The sequence below is a fragment of the Papio anubis genome, chromosome 16, assembly GCF_008728515.1.
Source record: "Papio anubis isolate 15944 chromosome 16, Panubis1.0, whole genome shotgun sequence".
Taxonomy (NCBI): Eukaryota; Metazoa; Chordata; class Mammalia; order Primates; family Cercopithecidae; genus Papio; species Papio anubis.
This window is the reverse complement of record NC_044991.1, coordinates 19,446,090-19,464,605: the sequence shown is the minus strand read 5'-3', so window position 1 is coordinate 19,464,605 and position 18,516 is coordinate 19,446,090. Positions and strand designations below refer to the sequence as shown.

At 48.0% G+C, this 18,516-nt stretch overlaps 1 protein-coding gene across 7 annotated transcripts in view; it reads left to right on the top strand.

The window, feature by feature from the left end:
- LIMK2 (LIM domain kinase 2) overlaps positions 1-18,516 on the top strand; it is a 68,496-nt gene that overhangs the window by 38,524 nt on the left and 11,456 nt on the right. For 5 of the 7 annotated variants that reach the window (XM_031656365.1, XM_003905448.3, XM_009217135.2 and 2 more), the window contains 9 exons: positions 8,169-8,304; positions 9,050-9,159; positions 9,816-10,004; positions 12,037-12,142; positions 12,498-12,694; positions 15,692-15,878; positions 16,725-16,811; positions 17,533-17,664; positions 17,877-17,933. In XM_031656365.1, the coding sequence (XP_031512225.1) occupies positions 8,169-8,304; positions 9,050-9,159; positions 9,816-10,004; positions 12,037-12,142; positions 12,498-12,694; positions 15,692-15,878; positions 16,725-16,811; positions 17,533-17,664; positions 17,877-17,933 (1,201 nt within the window). Of the gene's footprint in view, positions 1-8,168; positions 8,525-9,049; positions 9,160-9,815; positions 10,005-12,036; positions 12,143-12,497; positions 12,695-15,691; positions 15,879-16,724; positions 16,812-17,532; positions 17,665-17,876; positions 17,934-18,516 lie in introns of all 7 variants that reach the window. The other 2 variants (XM_021921472.2, XM_021921471.2) reach the window with 2 other exon arrangements.

Here is an 18,516-nt window from a genome sequence, read left to right as displayed (position 1 = left end):
GAACTCTCCACCTGAACCTTTAAGGGCCAGGCCACCAATGCCACCCAAGTCCACCTGCCCTTTGTCTTGTTCTGCCCCAGCCTTTCTGGAGAACCTGATCACCTTGCCCCCCCGCCCCCAAGCTCCGTTTGCCCAGCTAGAGTCTGGGGGGTTCTGACTGACTTTCTGTAGACACTCTCCCCTCCCCCATATAAGAGGCCACTTTCCTGAAGTCACTTCTGAAGAGATAGGTGGCACACAGGGCTCTTTCCCCCCAGGGAGGGACCACCCAGACCCTCTGCTCTCCCAGGTGTCAATCCATTGCCACATCACTACCTGGTGAGAAAACTGTTTCTGCCATTAGCCCCTCCGTCTTTTATTATAGGGTATCTTCAAGGGCTCCTCTTTGGGCCTCAGTTTCGTCCCTGGCAGAAAGTAGAAGCCAGACTTCTTGGGCTCCTGAACAGGGTCCTTGCTGGATTCTGTGAAACAAATTAAGTCCTTGATCCTTGGCCTCTGGGGGAGTACAAAATCTATAGGAGTTGTGGAGCTGTGGTTGCAAGGAAAGTGACACAACCAGATTCCACGGGGACATGATCAGGCGTGACATGTGAAGGAGAAAGAGGGAGCAAGGGAATGAAGAATACAACTTCTGTGTCCCATACACCTCTGCCTGATAGGCCAAACATACTCAGTGGAGAATGCACTGTCGTTCCTACCCACACTAACGTGAGGAGTGAGATGCAATTACCACTGTACTTCCAAGTAAGAAAATACCTCAAATTGGAATTTACAAAAGAGGTAAATTAGGGAGTGGTTTTTGTCGGACATCTTTAAAGCATTTTTCTTTTTATAGAATTGCACTTAATATCCAATACTGATTTAATGAGCTTGGGTTTACACGTTATCTCTTGAAGAAAACAAATTAATCTTTGTGTTCCAAAGCAATCCATGTTTAAAGGGAAATAATTATGCATAGCTCTGCCCAGCTTCACAGTAACATCTGGCAGGTGCCTTAGGTCCTCCGGGACTCTTTTTCTCCTTATCTGAAAAATGAAGGACTTAGATCAGGTGAGTGGTTCCCAACTCTGCAACTTCTATGTGGCTCCTCAAAGGCACACAAGCTCTTTTCCATTATTTGCCAAATAATGGAGGCCCTGTCTTTAACTGCAGTACAACTACACAAATTACTTGAAACTACAGTCTTCCTGGTTTTTGGTTGGAACTGAATCAGTGCACTCTAGCAACACTTATTTCTTGCTATTCATAGGCTTCATTATGTGTTTGGTTAATTTTTTAAAACAATAATAACATACTCCATAATACTTACAGCTTAATTGTCAGACTGTTTCAGTCTACAGGATCTGCAGGAAGGAGGAGTAATAAAGGGATTTTTGACTGAGCTCTTATGGAACAGAGTCTCTCTAGGCCCCTGTCATATCTGCCCTTCTGGGCCCTGGGGAAAAGTTGGCATCCCCAATTGTGATGCTCTCCAGGTGCCCTCAGGCTATGGTGGAGGGAGCTTCCTTTTCTCTCCTTCCAGCCCAGTCAATTCAGAGGCTGGGGGCTGAAAGAAGCTTCTCTACAACTGGCTGCTCACTGGGAGGTTAAGGGATGACCATCCAGCCAGGTCTTCATCAGGACATGGGAGGGCTTATGCTTTAACATGTGTAAATCCACTGCAGTAATGACTGGTTCTCTTACCCCATAAGGTTGAGAATTTACCTGTAAACATTTTTGTCTGAAGAATCTGGATGTGAGTGAGGGCTGGGTCTCTGTCTTATCTCACTTGGCTTCTCTCAGCACAGCACCTTGCCTGCTTGTTCTTACACATCGTAGATGCACAGTAACTATTTCCTAATTGTTAGGAATCTATTAAAACAGTTGATTTCAGCTGGGTGTGGTGGCTCCTTCCTGTAACCCCAGCACTTTGGGAGGCCAAGGCTGGAGGATCACTTGAGTCCAGGAGTTTAAGACCAGCCTGGGCAACATAGGGAGACCCTGTCTCCACAAAAAAATAAAAAATTAGCCAGGCATGGTGGTGTGCACCTGTAGTCCCAGCTACTCAGGAGGCTGAGGCAGGAGGATCTCTTGAGCCTGGGGTGTCAGACTATAGTGAGCAATGATTGTGCCACTGCACTCCAGTCTGGGTGACAGAGTAAGACTCTTGTCTCTTAAAAAAAAAATGTTGATTTCTAATTGAATAGAGAAATAATTCATTTTAGGACCTTACTTTACAGAAATCTGTCTCATTCTGGGCTGAGAAGCAGGTCCATATTGCTAGGCATAGGAGAAAAAGGGGTCTGTCTGCATTTGCCCTTGGCGTTCTCAAATTGGGGAGGGAAATAAATGAATACTTACTGGCTACCTGCTGTGAGCCAGGCATCATGCAGGACATCTGTACATAATTTAATTCTCATAACCCCATAAGATACTATCAGCAGTGTACAAGTGAGGAAACTGAGGCTCAGAGTCATGAAGTAACTGGCCTTAGGTGACACAGATAGTAAATGGCAGAGAAGGAATATGGATCCAGGTCTTGAAAGATAAGATCTCAACTGATTATCTTTTTTAAAAAAACTCATGTGTTCTCTGCTGACTCAAAAGGTCTCTGTGTGGATCTGGGTTGGCCCACTGAACTGACCACCAGGGTTCTGTGCACTTTGTATCTGCCCAAGCCCTTGGAACCCCTCTACTAGTTTTGGAAGATGAGTTTTGGAGGTTGTCCTTAGGCGTACCCTCAGCGTATGTAGGCTTCTAGGTGATCTCCCCTGACCTGAGGATTTCAGCTCAATTCACTCTGGCTCCTCAGGACAGTGGGATGACTGGTTCAGACCTCAGCTTCACCACCTCCCAGCTGGGTACTCTTTTACCTACAGCCAGGGCAGATTTTGACTTTCACTTGAAACTTTCAAAAGCTGAAAGGTAGAAAAACAGCCTTGGCTTTGGGAAGAACGTATGGGGTCCATGGCCTCTAAGAATCTAAGGTGGAACATGTTTGAGTAGCACCTTACAGTTCCAGAGTGTGTTCTGGATTCTTTGCTTAAAAGAACAGAGACTGCTGGGGCATTGAACACTGTGAAGTATATGAAGGAGGAGAATTGTGCCATTTAACATTCAGTACTTGGAGTAAAGGAGAAGCATCATGAAGTGTTAACACTCAAAGGGTCTTGAACTGTCAGGCCTCCAGCCTCCTTATTTTCACAGGTGAGAATCCTGAGGCTCAGCTGTTGAGAGATGTGCTGTCTCAGTCCAGTGACATAGTACAGTGGATGCGGCTTTGTAGCCAAGCACACATAGCTTCACATTCCAGCTCCATCAATTATGTATTGGGCAACTTTGCAGAATTATTTGACTTTAACTCTGCTTTTCAGTCTTCTATAAAATAGGGATAATTCTACTACCTTGTAGGGTTGTCAGGATTAGAGATAATATAAATAAGGTACCTCATATAGGACCTGGATTATGGTTGGCATTCAATAAATAGTAGCTGTTAATTGATAGCTAAGCTAGAACTCTGAAGTCTACCATGGCAACTTCTTAAGTGGTCCAAGAACCCAGTTGTGTTCTGTGGCAAAACACAGCTTAGGGACCCATACCCAGTCCTATCAGCTGTTCACGTTCCAGTTCTTCAGAGACATCTGTGGCAGTTTTGGCCACGTAGCTGGCTGTGCCCTTTAAAGGCATTCCTTGACACAGATGTGTGGACTGGTGATGTTGCTCTCTAGCCAGGTGTTCTTCCCAGCAGGCTGGCCTGGCTGTCTCCTGCATGCCTGCACTTGTTTCTCTCCCTGCTCCCTCTCCTGGGCCTGGCCAGAGCTACTTGCAGCAAACAAAAGCAGGATATTGGCAATGGAAAGGAGGGTGTGTTCTGGTGCTCCCATGCCCTGCGGCGTACATACCATTGCAAGGGCGTAACAAAGCCCAGGCCTGCATTTGGGTGCAAATATGTCTGCACACAGAAGAAAAAAAGGACCTGGTGGCCATGAGCCATGGAACCCTTGTGCTCCCCCACCTGGGCTACTGGTTCTTGCCACTCCTACCATTTTTGGTTTGGAAACATTTGTTAAAGCTTTGCTCTTCCAGGTCCTTTGCTTGGTGCTGAGTCCAACGAGAGTAAGTTGGATGCTGTTTTTATCCTCAGGGAACTAACAGTCTAGTGAAGAAGAAAGCTGGTTGCCCCGGAACTTCTAAGTCAGAAGACGGGAGGCAAGAAGGAAGCCCCTGCTCCTACTGCCAGCCCTCTGTTGGGCACCCCATAGTTCTTCAGAACCACATTTAATCCTCGCTGCAGGCCAGGCACAGTGGCTCACGCCTGTAATCCCAACACTTTGGGAGGCCAAGGCGGGCGGGGGCGGATCACTTGAGGTCAGGAGTTCGAGACCAGCCTCTCCAACACAGGGAAACCCCATCTCTACTAAAAATAGAAAAATTAGCTGGGTGTGGTGGCCTGCGCCAGTAATCCCAGATACTCAGGAGGCTGAGGCAGGAAAATCACTTGAACTCGGGAGGCAGAGGTTGCAGTGAGCCGAGATCGAGCCACTGCACTCCAGCCTGGGTGATAACAGCAAAACTCCATCTCAAAAAAAAAAAGAAAAAATCCTCACTGCTACCTTGAAAGTAGGTGATGACATTGCCATTTCACAAATGAGAAGTGAAGGGGCTAGCCCAAGATCACTTAGGTGGTAAATGGTGGTACTAAGAGTGGAACCTCAGATCATCTAGGGAAAAACACAGATATGCACAGAGTTAAGGGGACCCAGGGTATTATGTGTCCCCTTGTTTCACAGGTGGGGAAACAACCCAGAGAGGGAAAGGGGCTTGTCCAAGGCTATGTTAACACCCAAGAACTTGAACCCATATCTCTCTCCTCCTCATTTAGAGCTCATCCCACATGTATCTTACATTGAGAGGAGTGTGAGCCACATACCAAGAACAGTCTTCCCCTCTGCCTACATCCTCACTGCGCAGTTTTTAGACACTTCACAGCCATACTCTTCATGCCATACCCAGCCCTCTAGACCCTGAAGTTCCCCTTCCATAAGACAAGTAGGAAAAGCTATAGGGTAAAAATAGCCATGAGTGTTTGTTGAGCACCCAGGGGGGAATTGGCCACTCCAGAAAGATAAAGGAATTCTCAGGGTCTTGCTTCTCTAGACTTCCTAGCTCAGCTGCTTCAACTTATTCCTGCCCCTCTTCTCTACCTCCTGCATTGCTCAGAAGTAGTAGAACTCATTGTGTCCTCTCACCTTGCATTGTTGAATTTTATTTAGACTTTCTCTTCCTCAACTCTTCATAAGCTCACGAAAAGTGAAGTAGGGTGCCCTGTGTATTTATCTTTTATATCTGCAGTGCTTAGCAAGTTATAATAATGCACTTGCCTGGCAAAAGACTTTCTCTCATACATTAGCTTATTTCCTCTTCACATTGGCTCTTTGTAATAATGGGATGTTATTAGTTGTTTTCAGTGAGAGAAAGCTACTAAGAGAAGTTGTCCAGCTAGTGACAGGAAGTGGCTGATAATGTGAACTGCCATTACATTGTCATTATCATCTTTAATAAAAGTTAACACATACTGAGTTTCTACTATATTTGGTCTTTTTTTTTTTTTTTTTTTTTTTTTTTGAGACGGAGTCTCGCTTTGTTGTCCAGGCTGGAGTGCAGTGGTGCAGTCTCGGATCACCACAACCTCTGCCTCCCAGGTTCAAGCAATTCTCCTGCCTCAGCCTTCTGAGTAGCTGGGACTACAAGCGCAAGCCACCATGACTGGCTAATTTTTGTATTTTTAGTAGAGATAGGATTTCACTATGTTGGCCAGGCTAGTCTCAAAACTCCTGACCTTGTGATCTGCCTGCCTCAGCCTCCCAAAGTGCTGGGATTACAAGTGTGAGCCACCATGCCCAGCCTATATTAGGTCTTTTATATAAGCTATCTCTGTCTATCTATCCATAATTTTTTTTGAGACGGAGTCTGGCTCTGTCACCCAGGCTGGAGTGCAGTAGCATGATCTTGGCTCACTACAACCTCCACCTCCTGGGTTCCAGCGATTCTCCTGCCTCAGCCTCCCGAGAAGCTGGGATTACAGGTTCGTGCCACCACGCCCGGCTAATTTTTTGTATTTTTAGTAGAGACTGGGTTTCACCATATTGGCCAGGCTGGTCTCGAACTCCTGACTTCAAGTGATCCACCTGCCTCGGCCTCCCAAGGTGCTGGGATTACAAGCATGAGCCACTGTGCCCAGCTGCTCTCTATATTTTTAATACATATTATTTCCTTTAATTTTCACAGCAGTTCATTTTATAGATGAGGAAACTAGGCCAGAGAAGTAAGTAAAATATCTTGCCCAAGATGATGTAACTAGTAAGTGGCAGGATCAAGATTCAACCCAAGCAATGTTGAAACCTCTTGGAAACAACGATATGGCCACTGTGGAAGGTGGAAGGCCTTGACAACGAGAATAGGGAAAAGAAGGAACTAGAAGGAAAGAAATGGCATGGGCTCAGCAGGCCAGTGAGCTCTTAGCTGTGTGTGTTGGGAAGCTCAGAAGGAAGGAGGAGGTTGTGCAGGTAAGTCCTGACAACACACCTGACTTTTGAGAGGTGGGACTTCATAGCCAGGTGATTAAGGGAGAAGGGAGCTATGGATTTTTTTTTTTTTTTTTTTTTTTAAGAGACGGGGTCTTACTATGTTGCTCAGGCTGGTCTCGAACTCCTGGGCTCAAGTGATCCTCCCATCTTAGCTTCCCAAAGTGCTGGGATTACAGGCATCAGCCACCCCGCCCAGCAAGCTGTGGATCTAACATATACATCTTACACGTTGCTAATAGAATGTTGGGTTTCTTCCCCAATATTTTATTTTGAAAAAAATTTCAAATATGTAAAAAAGTTGAAAATGTAGTTCAAATAACACCTACATACCTTTCACATAGATTCATCATTTGTTAATGTTATGCCACTTTGTGTCTCTCTCTCCCTCTGTCTATATACTTTTTTTTTTTTTTTTTTTTTTGAGACGGAGTCTCGCTCTGTAGCCCAGGCTGGAGTGCAGTGGCCGGATCTCAGCTCACTGCAAGCTCCGCCTCCCGGGTTCACGCCATTCTCCGGCCTCAGCCTCCCGAGTAGCTGGGACTACAGGTGCCCGCCATCTCGCCCGGCTATTTTTTGTATTTCTTAGTAGAGACGGGGTTTCACCGTGTTAGCCAGGATGGTCTCGATCTCCTGACCTCGTGATCCGCCCATCTCGGCCTCCCAAAGTGCTGGGATTACAGGCTTGAGCCACCGCGCCCGGCCTATATACTTTCATTTATTTATTTTTGCTGAACTATTTCAGAGTAACTTAAATGCATCTTGACTTTTACCCTTAAATAGTTCAATATGTTTCTCCTAAGAATTCTCCTATATAAGTCAAATATCATCACATCTAAGAAAATTCACAGTAATTTTACAATATAATATTATAGTCCAAATCCAGATTTCCTCAGTTCCAAAAAATGTTCATGGCTGTTGCCTTTTTTAATCTAAATTTGAATCCAAGGTGTAGGCATCATATTTGGTTGTTGTGTCTCTAGGCTTTTTAAAATCTGTGCCTTTTCTTCTCCCCATGACTTTTTAGAAGAGTCAAGACCAGTTATCTTATAGAATAACCCACATTCTAGATTTGCCTGATTAGTTTTTTTATACTTAACATATTTTTGGCAAGAACATTACATTGGTAACGCTGTTGGTGATGGGTCAGTTTTGAAGAGTGGAGATGATCAAACTGCTTTTGTTCATTGAAATATCTGTCAAGACCAGAGGTCCTTAACTGGTGCCATAAATAGGTTTCAGAGAATCCTTTATATACACACACACACCCCCACCTAAATTATATACACATCTTCCTTATATGTGCATTTTTCTAAGGGAGGCTTCTTGGCTTTTATCAAATTCTCAGAGGGCTCCAAGACCCAAAGAGGTTGTGAAACACTAGTCTGTCCACTGAGGCAGGCAACACAGAGCTGGTTTCTGGGGCCTTGTTCACTCTGAACCAGCTTCCCTTGGGGAGATAGCACAAGGCTGTAGCTTTCCCCCATCTTGGCTTTGGATCAAAGAGGACTGTCTATTTTGTTGTCAGACCTAGGAGCCAGGGACAGCCTATGTGGCCTGGTTCCAGGGATCCAGGAGAATTTCAGTTCTTGTCTTGCCTTTCAGGTGTTCAGAATGCCAGGATTCCCTCACCAACTGGTACTACGAGAAAGATGGGAAGCTCTACTGCCCCAAGGACTACTGGGGGAAGTTTGGGGAGTTCTGTCATGGGTGCTCCCTGCTGATGACAGGGCCTTTTATGGTGAGTGAGTCCCTTCATATCTGCCCCTCTTGGTCTTCAGAGTCCATTGACAGTGCTTCCAGTTCAGTCCATTGACACTGCTTCCAGTTCAGTCCATTGACAGTGCTTCTAGTTCCCCGTGGCTGTTCATCTTTTGGTCTTTCCATCAGCCAGGGCATCTCCCTTTATTCATTCATTCATTCAACCAGCAGGTATCAGCTGAGCACCTATTAAGTGAAAGGTAAGATCCTTCCCTCAAAGACTTAATAGTTTAATGTTGGGAGTGGGAGGAGAGGCAGGCAGAGAGGAGACACAGTATAGTTGGATAAGGACCTCAAAGGAGAGTGTTATAGGCTGAAAGGAGGATATACCTAGGTTGTGTTCAGGGAATAAGAAAAGGAGACTCTGGAATGGGCTGGCAGAGAGAGGTGCTACCTCTTATACCCGCTCTGGACACAGGACTTTAAGCATAGTCACAGACTTGCTAACCCTGTATTGGAGGAACTGTGATCTTTTTTAGTGGGGATGATTACTTCTGGGGACTTGTTCTCATAACTGAAACGAAAACAGTTTTGTGCAGTCTCAGAAATGACAGGAGGTACCAATCTGACACTTTCTTTGGAAGCTCTAGGGCAGAGAGTGAAAGAGTGGATTTTGACTGGGGCCTTGATTGGAGGTCATTCACCTACCCCTGTCCTCACTCCAGCAACAGTGATAACTCACTTCCTTCCTCCCTTTGTGCACCCTTCTCCCCACCTGCTCACAGGTGGCTGGGGAGTTCAAGTACCACCCAGAGTGCTTTGCCTGTATGAGCTGCAAGGTGATCATCGAGGATGGGGATGCATATGCACTGGTGCAGCACGCCACCCTCTACTGGTAAGATGGTAGTCCTTTGTCTATCCTCTCCCGTATAAGAGTGGCCTGGGGGAGGGACAGTGGCAGGGTGAGTTGGGCAGAAAGAGTGTTAGTGTAGTCAGAGCATTGGATTCCTATCACAGCAGTGCTCTTAACCAGCTCTTTAACTTGTAAGCAGAATGATTTACACATGTCTCTACCCTTTTTTCTTACCTACCTTGAAAATGTCTTCACTCTGCCCTGCAATCCTCCCAGTGGGAGGCACCTTCAAGGAGGATCCCAGAACATTAAAGTCAAAGACCCCTTAGAGCTCACCCTGTCCAACCACCTTGGTTGATGAAAGAAGTCAGCCTGGGGCTCATGGAATAGTATAGTACAAGGGCAAGGTTCTCATTGTGAGTCAAAGGCAGAGTGAAGAGAACCCAGGCCATCTCACCCCAACCCAGGCCAATGTTCTTCCAAATATACCACTTGCTGCAGATCCAGCTGAGCACCCCCAGTCCCAGCCCACCCTGAGAACCCAGGCTCCTCATTCTGAGCAGCCAGCTAGAATCATGACAAAGAGGGTGGTAGTGAGACTATAGGTACTGTTGCTTAAAGCCACATGGTGCAGTGGTTGCTGGGGGGCTTCTGCATGGGACTCTAGCATCATACTCCCCCCTGTGCCCTCTCCCCAGTGGGAAGTGCCACAACGAGGTGGTGCTGGCACCCATGTTTGAGAGACTCTCCACAGAGTCTGTTCAGGACCAGCTGCCCTACTCTGTCACGCTCATCTCCATGCCAGCCACCACTGAAGGCAGGCGGGGCTTCTCTGTGTCCGTGGAGAGTGCCTGCTCCAACTATGCCACCACTGTGCAAGTGAAAGAGTAAGTATTTTGAGAACCCTTCAGCAGGGGTTCTTGAGCAGAGTCTGTAAATGGGCCTCAGAGGGCTTAGATCTCCAAAGTCTCATGCAGAACTCCCTTTATTCTCATCTCATATCTTTCTCCTGGACCCCACTATGCTGTAACCACACCTGGGCCTTGGCACTTATTGTTCTCTCTGTCCAGGCTACTTCCTACCAGATACTTAAGGCCAGAATCACTCATCTTTCAGGTGTCAGGTTTCAGATCATGTTTGCTCTTTGAAATTATCTGGCTTGATTATGTGTATTAGTTGTTTATCTTCTTTCCCCTCCACTAGAATGTAAATTCCAGAAGGAACTTGCTGTCTTGTTCAGTGCTGCATGCCCAGGGCTTGGAACAGTACCTGGCATATAGTAGGAGTTGGTTGATTATTATTTTGTCAGTTGAGAGAGTGAACGGAGAAAATGTGGTCTATGGCCCAAAAGAAGTTAAGACCCTATCCTAGATTGAGGCCAGAGACCAGATGGAGAAAGAGTCTGTGTCTATCTAATACCAGTAATGTCGTACCTCTGACTGCTTACCATGTAAATGTTGATTTTGCATCTACCATGTGTTGGACACTAGGCTAGTGCTTGCACAGTAGGTGAAAGATACTAGAGTTTGGGAAGGCAGGAGGAGCTAAGGTCTGTTCTACCACCTCATTAGATGAAGAGGAGAGGGAATTGTGTTCAGGGCAGAGGGAGAAACATTCTCCAAAAGTGGGAATCTTAATCATGTCTGATATAGGTTGGGTGTGGCCAAAAAAGGGGCTGTTAAGCATACAGAGGGCCTGGATTATGAAGATCCAGCAGATCCATTGAGTGTTTAAGCAGCAAGCTGTTGTGACCAAGTTAACATTTTAGAAGGATCACTGGTACGGAGGTTGGATTGGAGAGGGGAAAGCCTAGAGGTATAGAGACCAGTTAGGAAGCTGTTGTAGGCTGGGCATGGTGGCTCATGCCTGTAATCTCAGCACTTTGGGAGGCTGAGGTGGGAGGATTGCTTGAGGCCAGGAGTTCAAGACCAACCTGGCCAATATAGCAAGACCCCATCTCTATTTTTTAAAATTAAAAGTCCAGATATAAGGCCGGGTGCGGTGGCTCACGCCTGTAATCCCAGCACTTTGGGAGGCTAAGGCGGGCGGATCACAAGGTCAGGAGATCGAGACCACGGTGAAACCCCGTCTCTACTAAAAGTACAAAAAAAATTAGCCGGGCGCGGTGGCGGGCGCCTGTAGTCCCAGCTACTCAGGAGGCTGAGGCAGGAGAATGGCATGATCCCGGGAGGCGGAGCTTGCAGTGAGCTGAGATCACGTCACTGCACTCCAGCCAGGGGGACAGAGCGAGACTCCGTCTCAAAAAAAAAAAAAAAAAAAAAGTCCAGATATAGTGGCTCACTCCTGTAATCCCAGCACTCTGGGAGGCCAAGGTGGGCAGATTACTTGAGGTCAAGAGTTTGAGATTAGCCTGACCAACATGGCAAAACCCCATCTGTACAAAAAGTACAAAAAATTAGCTAGGCATGGTGGCACACGCCTGTAATCCCAGTTACTCAAGAGGCTGAGGCATGAGAATTGCTTGAGCCTGGGAGGCGGAGGTTGCAGTGAGCCCAGATCATGCCATTGCACTCCTGCCTGGATGACAGAGTAAGACACCATCTCAAAAAAAAATTAAAGTTAAAAAAAAAAAAAAGAAGCTATTACAGTGATCCAGGTAAGAGATGTGAATAACTACAATGATGGAAAGAAGGCAGAGTTCTTAGAGATGGGAGTAGGAGAGGGATGAGGGAACTCCAAATGGGGAAGATGATGTCCAAGTTTCTGGCTTAGGCCACAGGGTGGGTGGCAATTCCCTTCACTGAGATGGGGCATCCTAGAAAAGGTGTTGCCTTTCCATGTGGAGATCCTGGGCCCTTTAGGGGCAACTGGTGGCCTGGGACCTTCCCTGCACAAGCAGAATTGGTCAAGCAGGTTTTTAGGACATCTTTACCCTGCCTCAACTTTTGTCTGGCCCAGGGTCAACCGGATGCACATCAGTCCCAACAATCGCAATGCCATCCACCCTGGGGACCGCATCCTGGAGATCAATGGGACCCCGGTCCGCACACTTCGAGTGGAGGAGGTAGAGTGTGTGTCTAATCTGTCTTGTGAGGGTGGGACATGGAATAGATCCTCTGGGAAATCAGGCTATAGCCTTTACCTTTTCCTACCGCCAGCCCATCTCTTTGTCTTAGCATTGAGCCTGTGACCACTGATGACCTATTACAGCTTAATAGGTTCCCAGGGTAGCAGGGATGGTTGACGGATGGGAGAGCTGACGGGATGCCAGGCAGAGGGCACTGTGAGGCCACTGACAGCTAGAGGTCACCGTTAGCCAAGTTGAGCACTGGCCACACTGTGCCTGAGTCATCTGGGTTGGCCATGGGTGGCCTGGGATGGGGCAGCCTGTGGGAGCTTTATACTGTTCTTGGCCGCAGGTGGAGGATGCAATTAGCCAGACGAGCCAGACACTTCAGCTGTTGATTGAACATGACCCCGTCTCCCAACGCCTGGACCAGCTGCGGCTGGAGGCCCGGCTCGCTCCTCACATGCAGAATGCCGGACACCCCCACACCCTCAGCACCCTGGACACCAAGGAGAATCTGGAGGGGACACTGAGGAGACGTTCCCTGAGGTGCCACCTCCCACCCTGGCTCTGTCCTGTCCCATGTCTGTCTCTCAGATGAAGCTGAGCTGGCTTTCAGAAGCCTGCAGAGTTAGGAGAGGAACCAGCTGGCCAGGGACAGACTATGAGGATTGTGCTGACCCAGCTGCCCCTGTGGGGATCACAGTTTATAGCCAGAGCCTTTGCGGACCAGCTGTCTGCCAGGTTTCCTTAGAAACCGGAGGGTCAGGCTCTGTGCACTGAACTCCTAAGCTGGACAGGAGGTGGTGATGCTATACCCTGAAGAACAGCATGGCCTGTGGAGAAAGCATGGAGCTCAGAGCCTGGAGTAGGGGCACAGATGGGATTGAATAAATTGTGTAGAAAGACTTTGAAAACAATAAAGTAAAAGATGAATGAAAGTTTTTTAGACTTGAGGGACCAACAACCCCCAAACCCCAGATTCTGCCAGGTCCATGGAGAAGGAGCAGTTACCTTGAGTGGAAGCCCCAAGTAGGGAGACTTACAGAAAAGAAGTCAAGAGCACTGGCTCCCAGGCAGAAATACTGATACCCTACTGGGGTTTCAGGCTGAGCTCCTCCCTTCACAAATCACTTCATTTCTCTGAGCCTGTTTCTGCATCTGTGACGTAAGATGGTAAGATAAAGGTGGCTGTCTCACCAATTATGTAAGACTTAAATGTGGAAAAGGACATAAAGTTGTATGGTGCTGCCATAGGGACAGCGTTCAGTAAATGTGACGCATTCTTAGTATCACTAAGAATCAGGTTCTTGGCCAGGCATGGCGGCTCGTGCCTGTAATCCCACCACTCTGGGAGGCCTAGGTAGGAGGATCGCTTCAGCACAGGAGTTTGAGACCAGCCTGGGCAACATAATGAGACACTGTCTCTACCAAAAAAAATTGTTTTTAATTAGATGGGCAGGGCACTGTGGCTCACACCTGTAATCCCAGCACTTTGGGAGGCCAAGGCCAGAGGATTGCTTGAGGCCAGGAGTTCAAACGCAGCCTGGGCAATATTCCTGTCTCTACAAAGAATAAAAAAGTTAACTGGGCATGTTGGCGCATGCCTGTAATCCCAGCTATTCGAGAGGCTTAGGAGGAGGATTGCCTGAGCCCAGGAGTTCAAGGCTGCAGTGAGCCTTGATCACACCACTGCACTACTACAGCTTGGGCAACAGAGTGAGACATTGTCCCCCCAAAAAAAGGTAGTTTTTTGTTTGTTTGTTTTAATCCACTCTCCTCACCAAACAAAGTTAGGGCCCTCTCAGCTGGCATGTGTTGGAAACAGTGCCCTCCCCTCAAATTGCTCCCCTCACTCCCGCTGCCTCTTGGCCTTGATCAGTATGATGAAATTAGTGGGAGGCAGGGCAACATAGGGCAGAGAAGAACTAGAAATTCATGGCCTGGAAAAGGGAAGATTTGGGAGTGGCCAGATACCTGTAGAGCCACCATGCAGAGGAGGGGGGCAGCTAACCTTGTGTGCTCTGGTGGGCAAGGTCAGCAGGAGGCAGAGCAAAAGAACAAGGGTAAGAAAACCTGTAGGGCAGGACAAGCCAAGAGCCATCCAGCGTCAGTCCTCTCTGGGTAGCCCAAGTAAAGCAGGAGCATACCCCGGAGAGAAAGTTCACAGGGCTGTTCCCCTGCAGTGCTATGGACTTCAACCTTCTTGTCCCTCCTTCAGTAAGTGAAACTATAGTCATTGACCATGACTATTATCTACCGCTTTTGAAAATGTAAACATAGTGACTTTATTGCTATAAAAATCATATATGCTTATCATCTTAAAATTCAGGAAACATGGACAGGTACAAAGATGTGCAAAATATCATCCAAAATCCCATTTGCTGGCCAGGCATGGTGGCTCACGCCTGTAATCCCAGCACTTTGGGAGGCCGAGGCGGGTGGATCACAAGGTCAGGAGTTTGAGGCTAGTCTGGCCAATATGGTGAAACCCCATCTCTACTAAAAATACAAAAATTAGAGCCAGGTGCTGTGGCTTACGCCTGTAATCCCAGCACTTAGGGAGGCCAGGACAGGTGGATTGTGAGGTCAGGAGTTCAAGACCAACCTGGCCAACATGGTGAAACCCCATCTCTACTTAAAAAAACACAAAAATTATTTGGGCGTGGTGGCACGTGCCTGTAATCCCAGCTACTTGGGAGGCTGAGGCAGGAGAATCGCCTGAACCCGGGAGGCAGAGGTTGCAGTGAGTGGAGATCCCACCATTGCACTTCAGCCTGGGCGACAGAGTGAGACTCTGTCAAAAAAAAAAATTAGCCAGGCGTGGTGGTGTGCACCTGTAGTCTCAGCTACTTGGGAGGCTGAGGCAGGAGAATTGCTTGAACCTGGGAGATGGAAGTTGCAGTGAGCCGAGATCGTGCCATTGCACTCCAGCCTGGGCGACAGAGCAAGACTCTGTCTCAAAAATAATAGTAATAACTAGCCGGGCCTGGTGGCACATGCCTGTAGTCCCAGTTACTCAGGAGGCTGGGGCACAAGACTCATGTGAACTAGGGAGACAGAGGTTGCAGTGAGCCAAGATCACACCACTGCACTCCAGCCTGGTTGACAGAGTGAGACTCTGTCTCAAAAAAAAAAAAAAAAAAAAATCCCATGTGCTCATTTTTTGGATACTAGTATAACTATCACTCTAAACCAGTTAGTACCTTAAATCAAGCAAATATGGGAGATGGTGAATTACCATCTACAGTCTTGTCATATATGTCATATACTGAGCATTATAAGCTAGTAGAATCTAGTTAATTGTTCTATGTGTGATGTACGTAGAGTTCCCATTTTGAATGTGTTTTTACTATGCTTAAATAAATGACTGATGTCAGCAACCCCAAAATGATACATCTGATGTAAGAGCCCCTGTTCCCCAATAATAACATCTAAACTATAGACACTGGAATGAACAGGTGCCCCTAAGATTCCTTCCTCCAGGGTTTCTTGGCCAGTCTCTGAGGACTACGCATCCCTACCCCCATCTTTCCTCATCTTTAGGCGCAGTAACAGCATCTCCAGGTCCCCTGGCCCCAGCTCCCCAAAGGAGCCCCTGCTGTTCAGCCGTGACATCAGCCGCTCAGAATCCCTTCGTTGTTCCAGCAGCTATTCACAGCAGATCTTCCGGCCCTGTGACCTAATCCACGGGGAGGTCCTGGGGAAGGGCTTCTTTGGGCAGGCTATCAAGGTGAGCGCAGGTAGCAAATACTTTGCTCTTCTGCCCCCAGTCCCTATCTCAATGTCTTTCGGGGATTTCTCATCACTTGGCCCCATCCCACACCCTGCAGGACGCCAGGCCTCCTTCCTGGCTTTGGGTGATGGTGTGAGAGGCTTCACCCCTACCCAGGCCACCTAAGGTCAGTGTTACTGTTACAGTGAGCTTGTGGACCTAGAGATCCAGGTTGGGTTGAGCTGTGCCTGTGGCTCTCCTGCCTCCAGTCAGTGGGTGTTTGTTAGGTGCCTACAGACCTCAGTACCGGGCATGCTACAAGGAGCACACAGGGGAATGGCTCCTGCCTCCCTGGTGAACAGTCTCAGGGACTAACCTCTCTCTTTCTCTCCTCCTCCTCCTCCTCTGCTGAGAACTGGGAGGGGGGGTCAGGTAAGCCATGTGTCTCAGCTTGCAGGGGCAGCAGGGCTGGAGAGCTCACCCCTGACCCACCCAGCTCCCTGGTGCATGTCTTTGGCACTGACCTTCCTGCCCCCAGATTTCTGTTCACTCAAGAGACTCACTCCTATGCCAAATGACCAGAGCCCCTGCTTGGCTTGGCAGCGTCCCCTCCTGCCTCCTTCCCCACTTCCCTTTTCTCTGTTCTTGCCTCTCCTCCGTGCATGCCCACCTCTCCAGAAAAGAGGGTATGGTTCCATCTGAGTCCCACGTTGCTCCACGCTGCATCTTCCACACATGAACTCTGTCAGTCTGACCCGGCTCAGTGTGCCCTCCAAGGGATGGGATGGCCAGCTGCATAGATTTTCTCAAACAGTTCTCCAGAACTTCTGGTCTCAGCACCATTAACAGTCACCCTCCCTGTAGGTGACACACAAAGCCACGGGCAAAGTGATGGTCATGAAAGAGTTAATTCGATGTGATGAGGAGACCCAGAAAACTTTTCTGACTGAGGTAAGAAGATGGAGGGGGCCCGGGAGGTTGGTGTCACCATTGGAAGAGAGAAGACCTTACAAATAATGGCTTCAAGAGGAAATACAGTTTGGAATCACTGTCTTAAAGACTAAGCAGAAAAGAGCCCTAGAGGAATATCCCACTCCCTCTAAATTACAGCATAATTATTTGTTCAATGAACACTTACTAAAAGCAACACAAAGAGGATACAAGGGATGCAGTAACAAAAGATACATGGTTCAGAGAAGCTCTCAGGTTATGAGGATGATGGACATGAAAACACACCAGTTTAGTACAACTCGATGTTATAATCCTTACCTGAATGCCCTGCTAAGGGAACCTGGAGGGGGAGCTCCCTGAGCACTCACACTCGTTGGGCATTTACAGTTTTCACCATCCCTCCCAAGTTACTTCATGGAGCAATGTCAGTCGGGGACACCTGTGGTCCGGGTACTGCCCTCCAAGCTACTTGGCCACTCCCACCCCAGTTCCCCCAGTGCAGTTCCTAGAAAGGCAGGATCCCAAGGGTAAGGTCTGTGAAGCCATCTCCATCTATATGGTGGTGGTCTTCCCTCATCCTGATCTTAGTGCCCTGTCATATCACAAGAGAGGCGGTAGGAGATACAGGTGGTAACACTTGTCAAGCTGATTCCCTGGAGGGAAGGGGTAAGGAAGACATAGAAGTTAACAGCCAGCTTTCCTTGGCTCCCCTGACCCTCAGGTGAAAGTGATGCGCAGCCTGGACCACCCCAATGTGCTCAAGTTCATTGGTGTGCTGTACAAGGATAAGAAGCTGAACCTGCTGACAGAGTACATTGAGGGGGGCACACTGAAGGACTTCCTGCGCAATATGGTGAGTACACCACCCCATAGTCTCCAGGAGCCTTGGTATGTTGTCATGGTCAAAGGCCAGAGGGGCCCTGCTTTGCCCCCAAAGGACCATGCTGGGTGGGACTGAGCATAGACAGGGAGGCTTCACTAGGAGACCACATTGACCCATAGGGCCTGGACCATGAGTGGGATAGGGCTCAACAACCTCTGATAATCATTTCCCCCATTCTGCAGGATCCGTTCCCCTGGCAGCAGAAGGTCAGGTTTGCCAAAGGAATTGCCTCCGGAATGGTGAGTCCCACCAACAAACCTGCCAGCAGGGCGAGAGTAGGGAGAGATGTGAGAATTGTGGGCTTCATTGGAATGTAGAGACCCCTTCCTGTGCCACTTGTGTGGGCTAGGTCAGCAGCTATTCATTGAATTTGTCTCTGCCACTGAAACTGGCCCCAGCTAACTGTTCTCAGCTCACAGCCCTATTCTCAAAGAATTACACATCTCTAAGAGCAAACAGGGCACAGACAAGGCAAACTAGAGAGGCAACTGTAGCCTGAGATGGCCCGGGCTTACCGTCACAGGCGTTCAGGTGCTGAGGGCCCCTTGGACCAAGTAGATCACCTCACTGCCTAGGAAATCAATGAAGGGGAAATGAGTTCTAGCGGAGCCCTGAAGGATCAGAATTGGATAAAGTTCTATTGGTGGAGAGGCTCCAAGATTGAAGTGACAGGAGCAAAGACCTGGGAGGAAAGAGGAGAAAATCATCTATTTTACCTGGAAACAAATGATTCCAAGCATAGAAATATAACAGCTGACAAGTACTGAGTGCCCTCTATATGCTAGGCACTGAACTGAGGGATTAATGTGCATGCGCATGTTT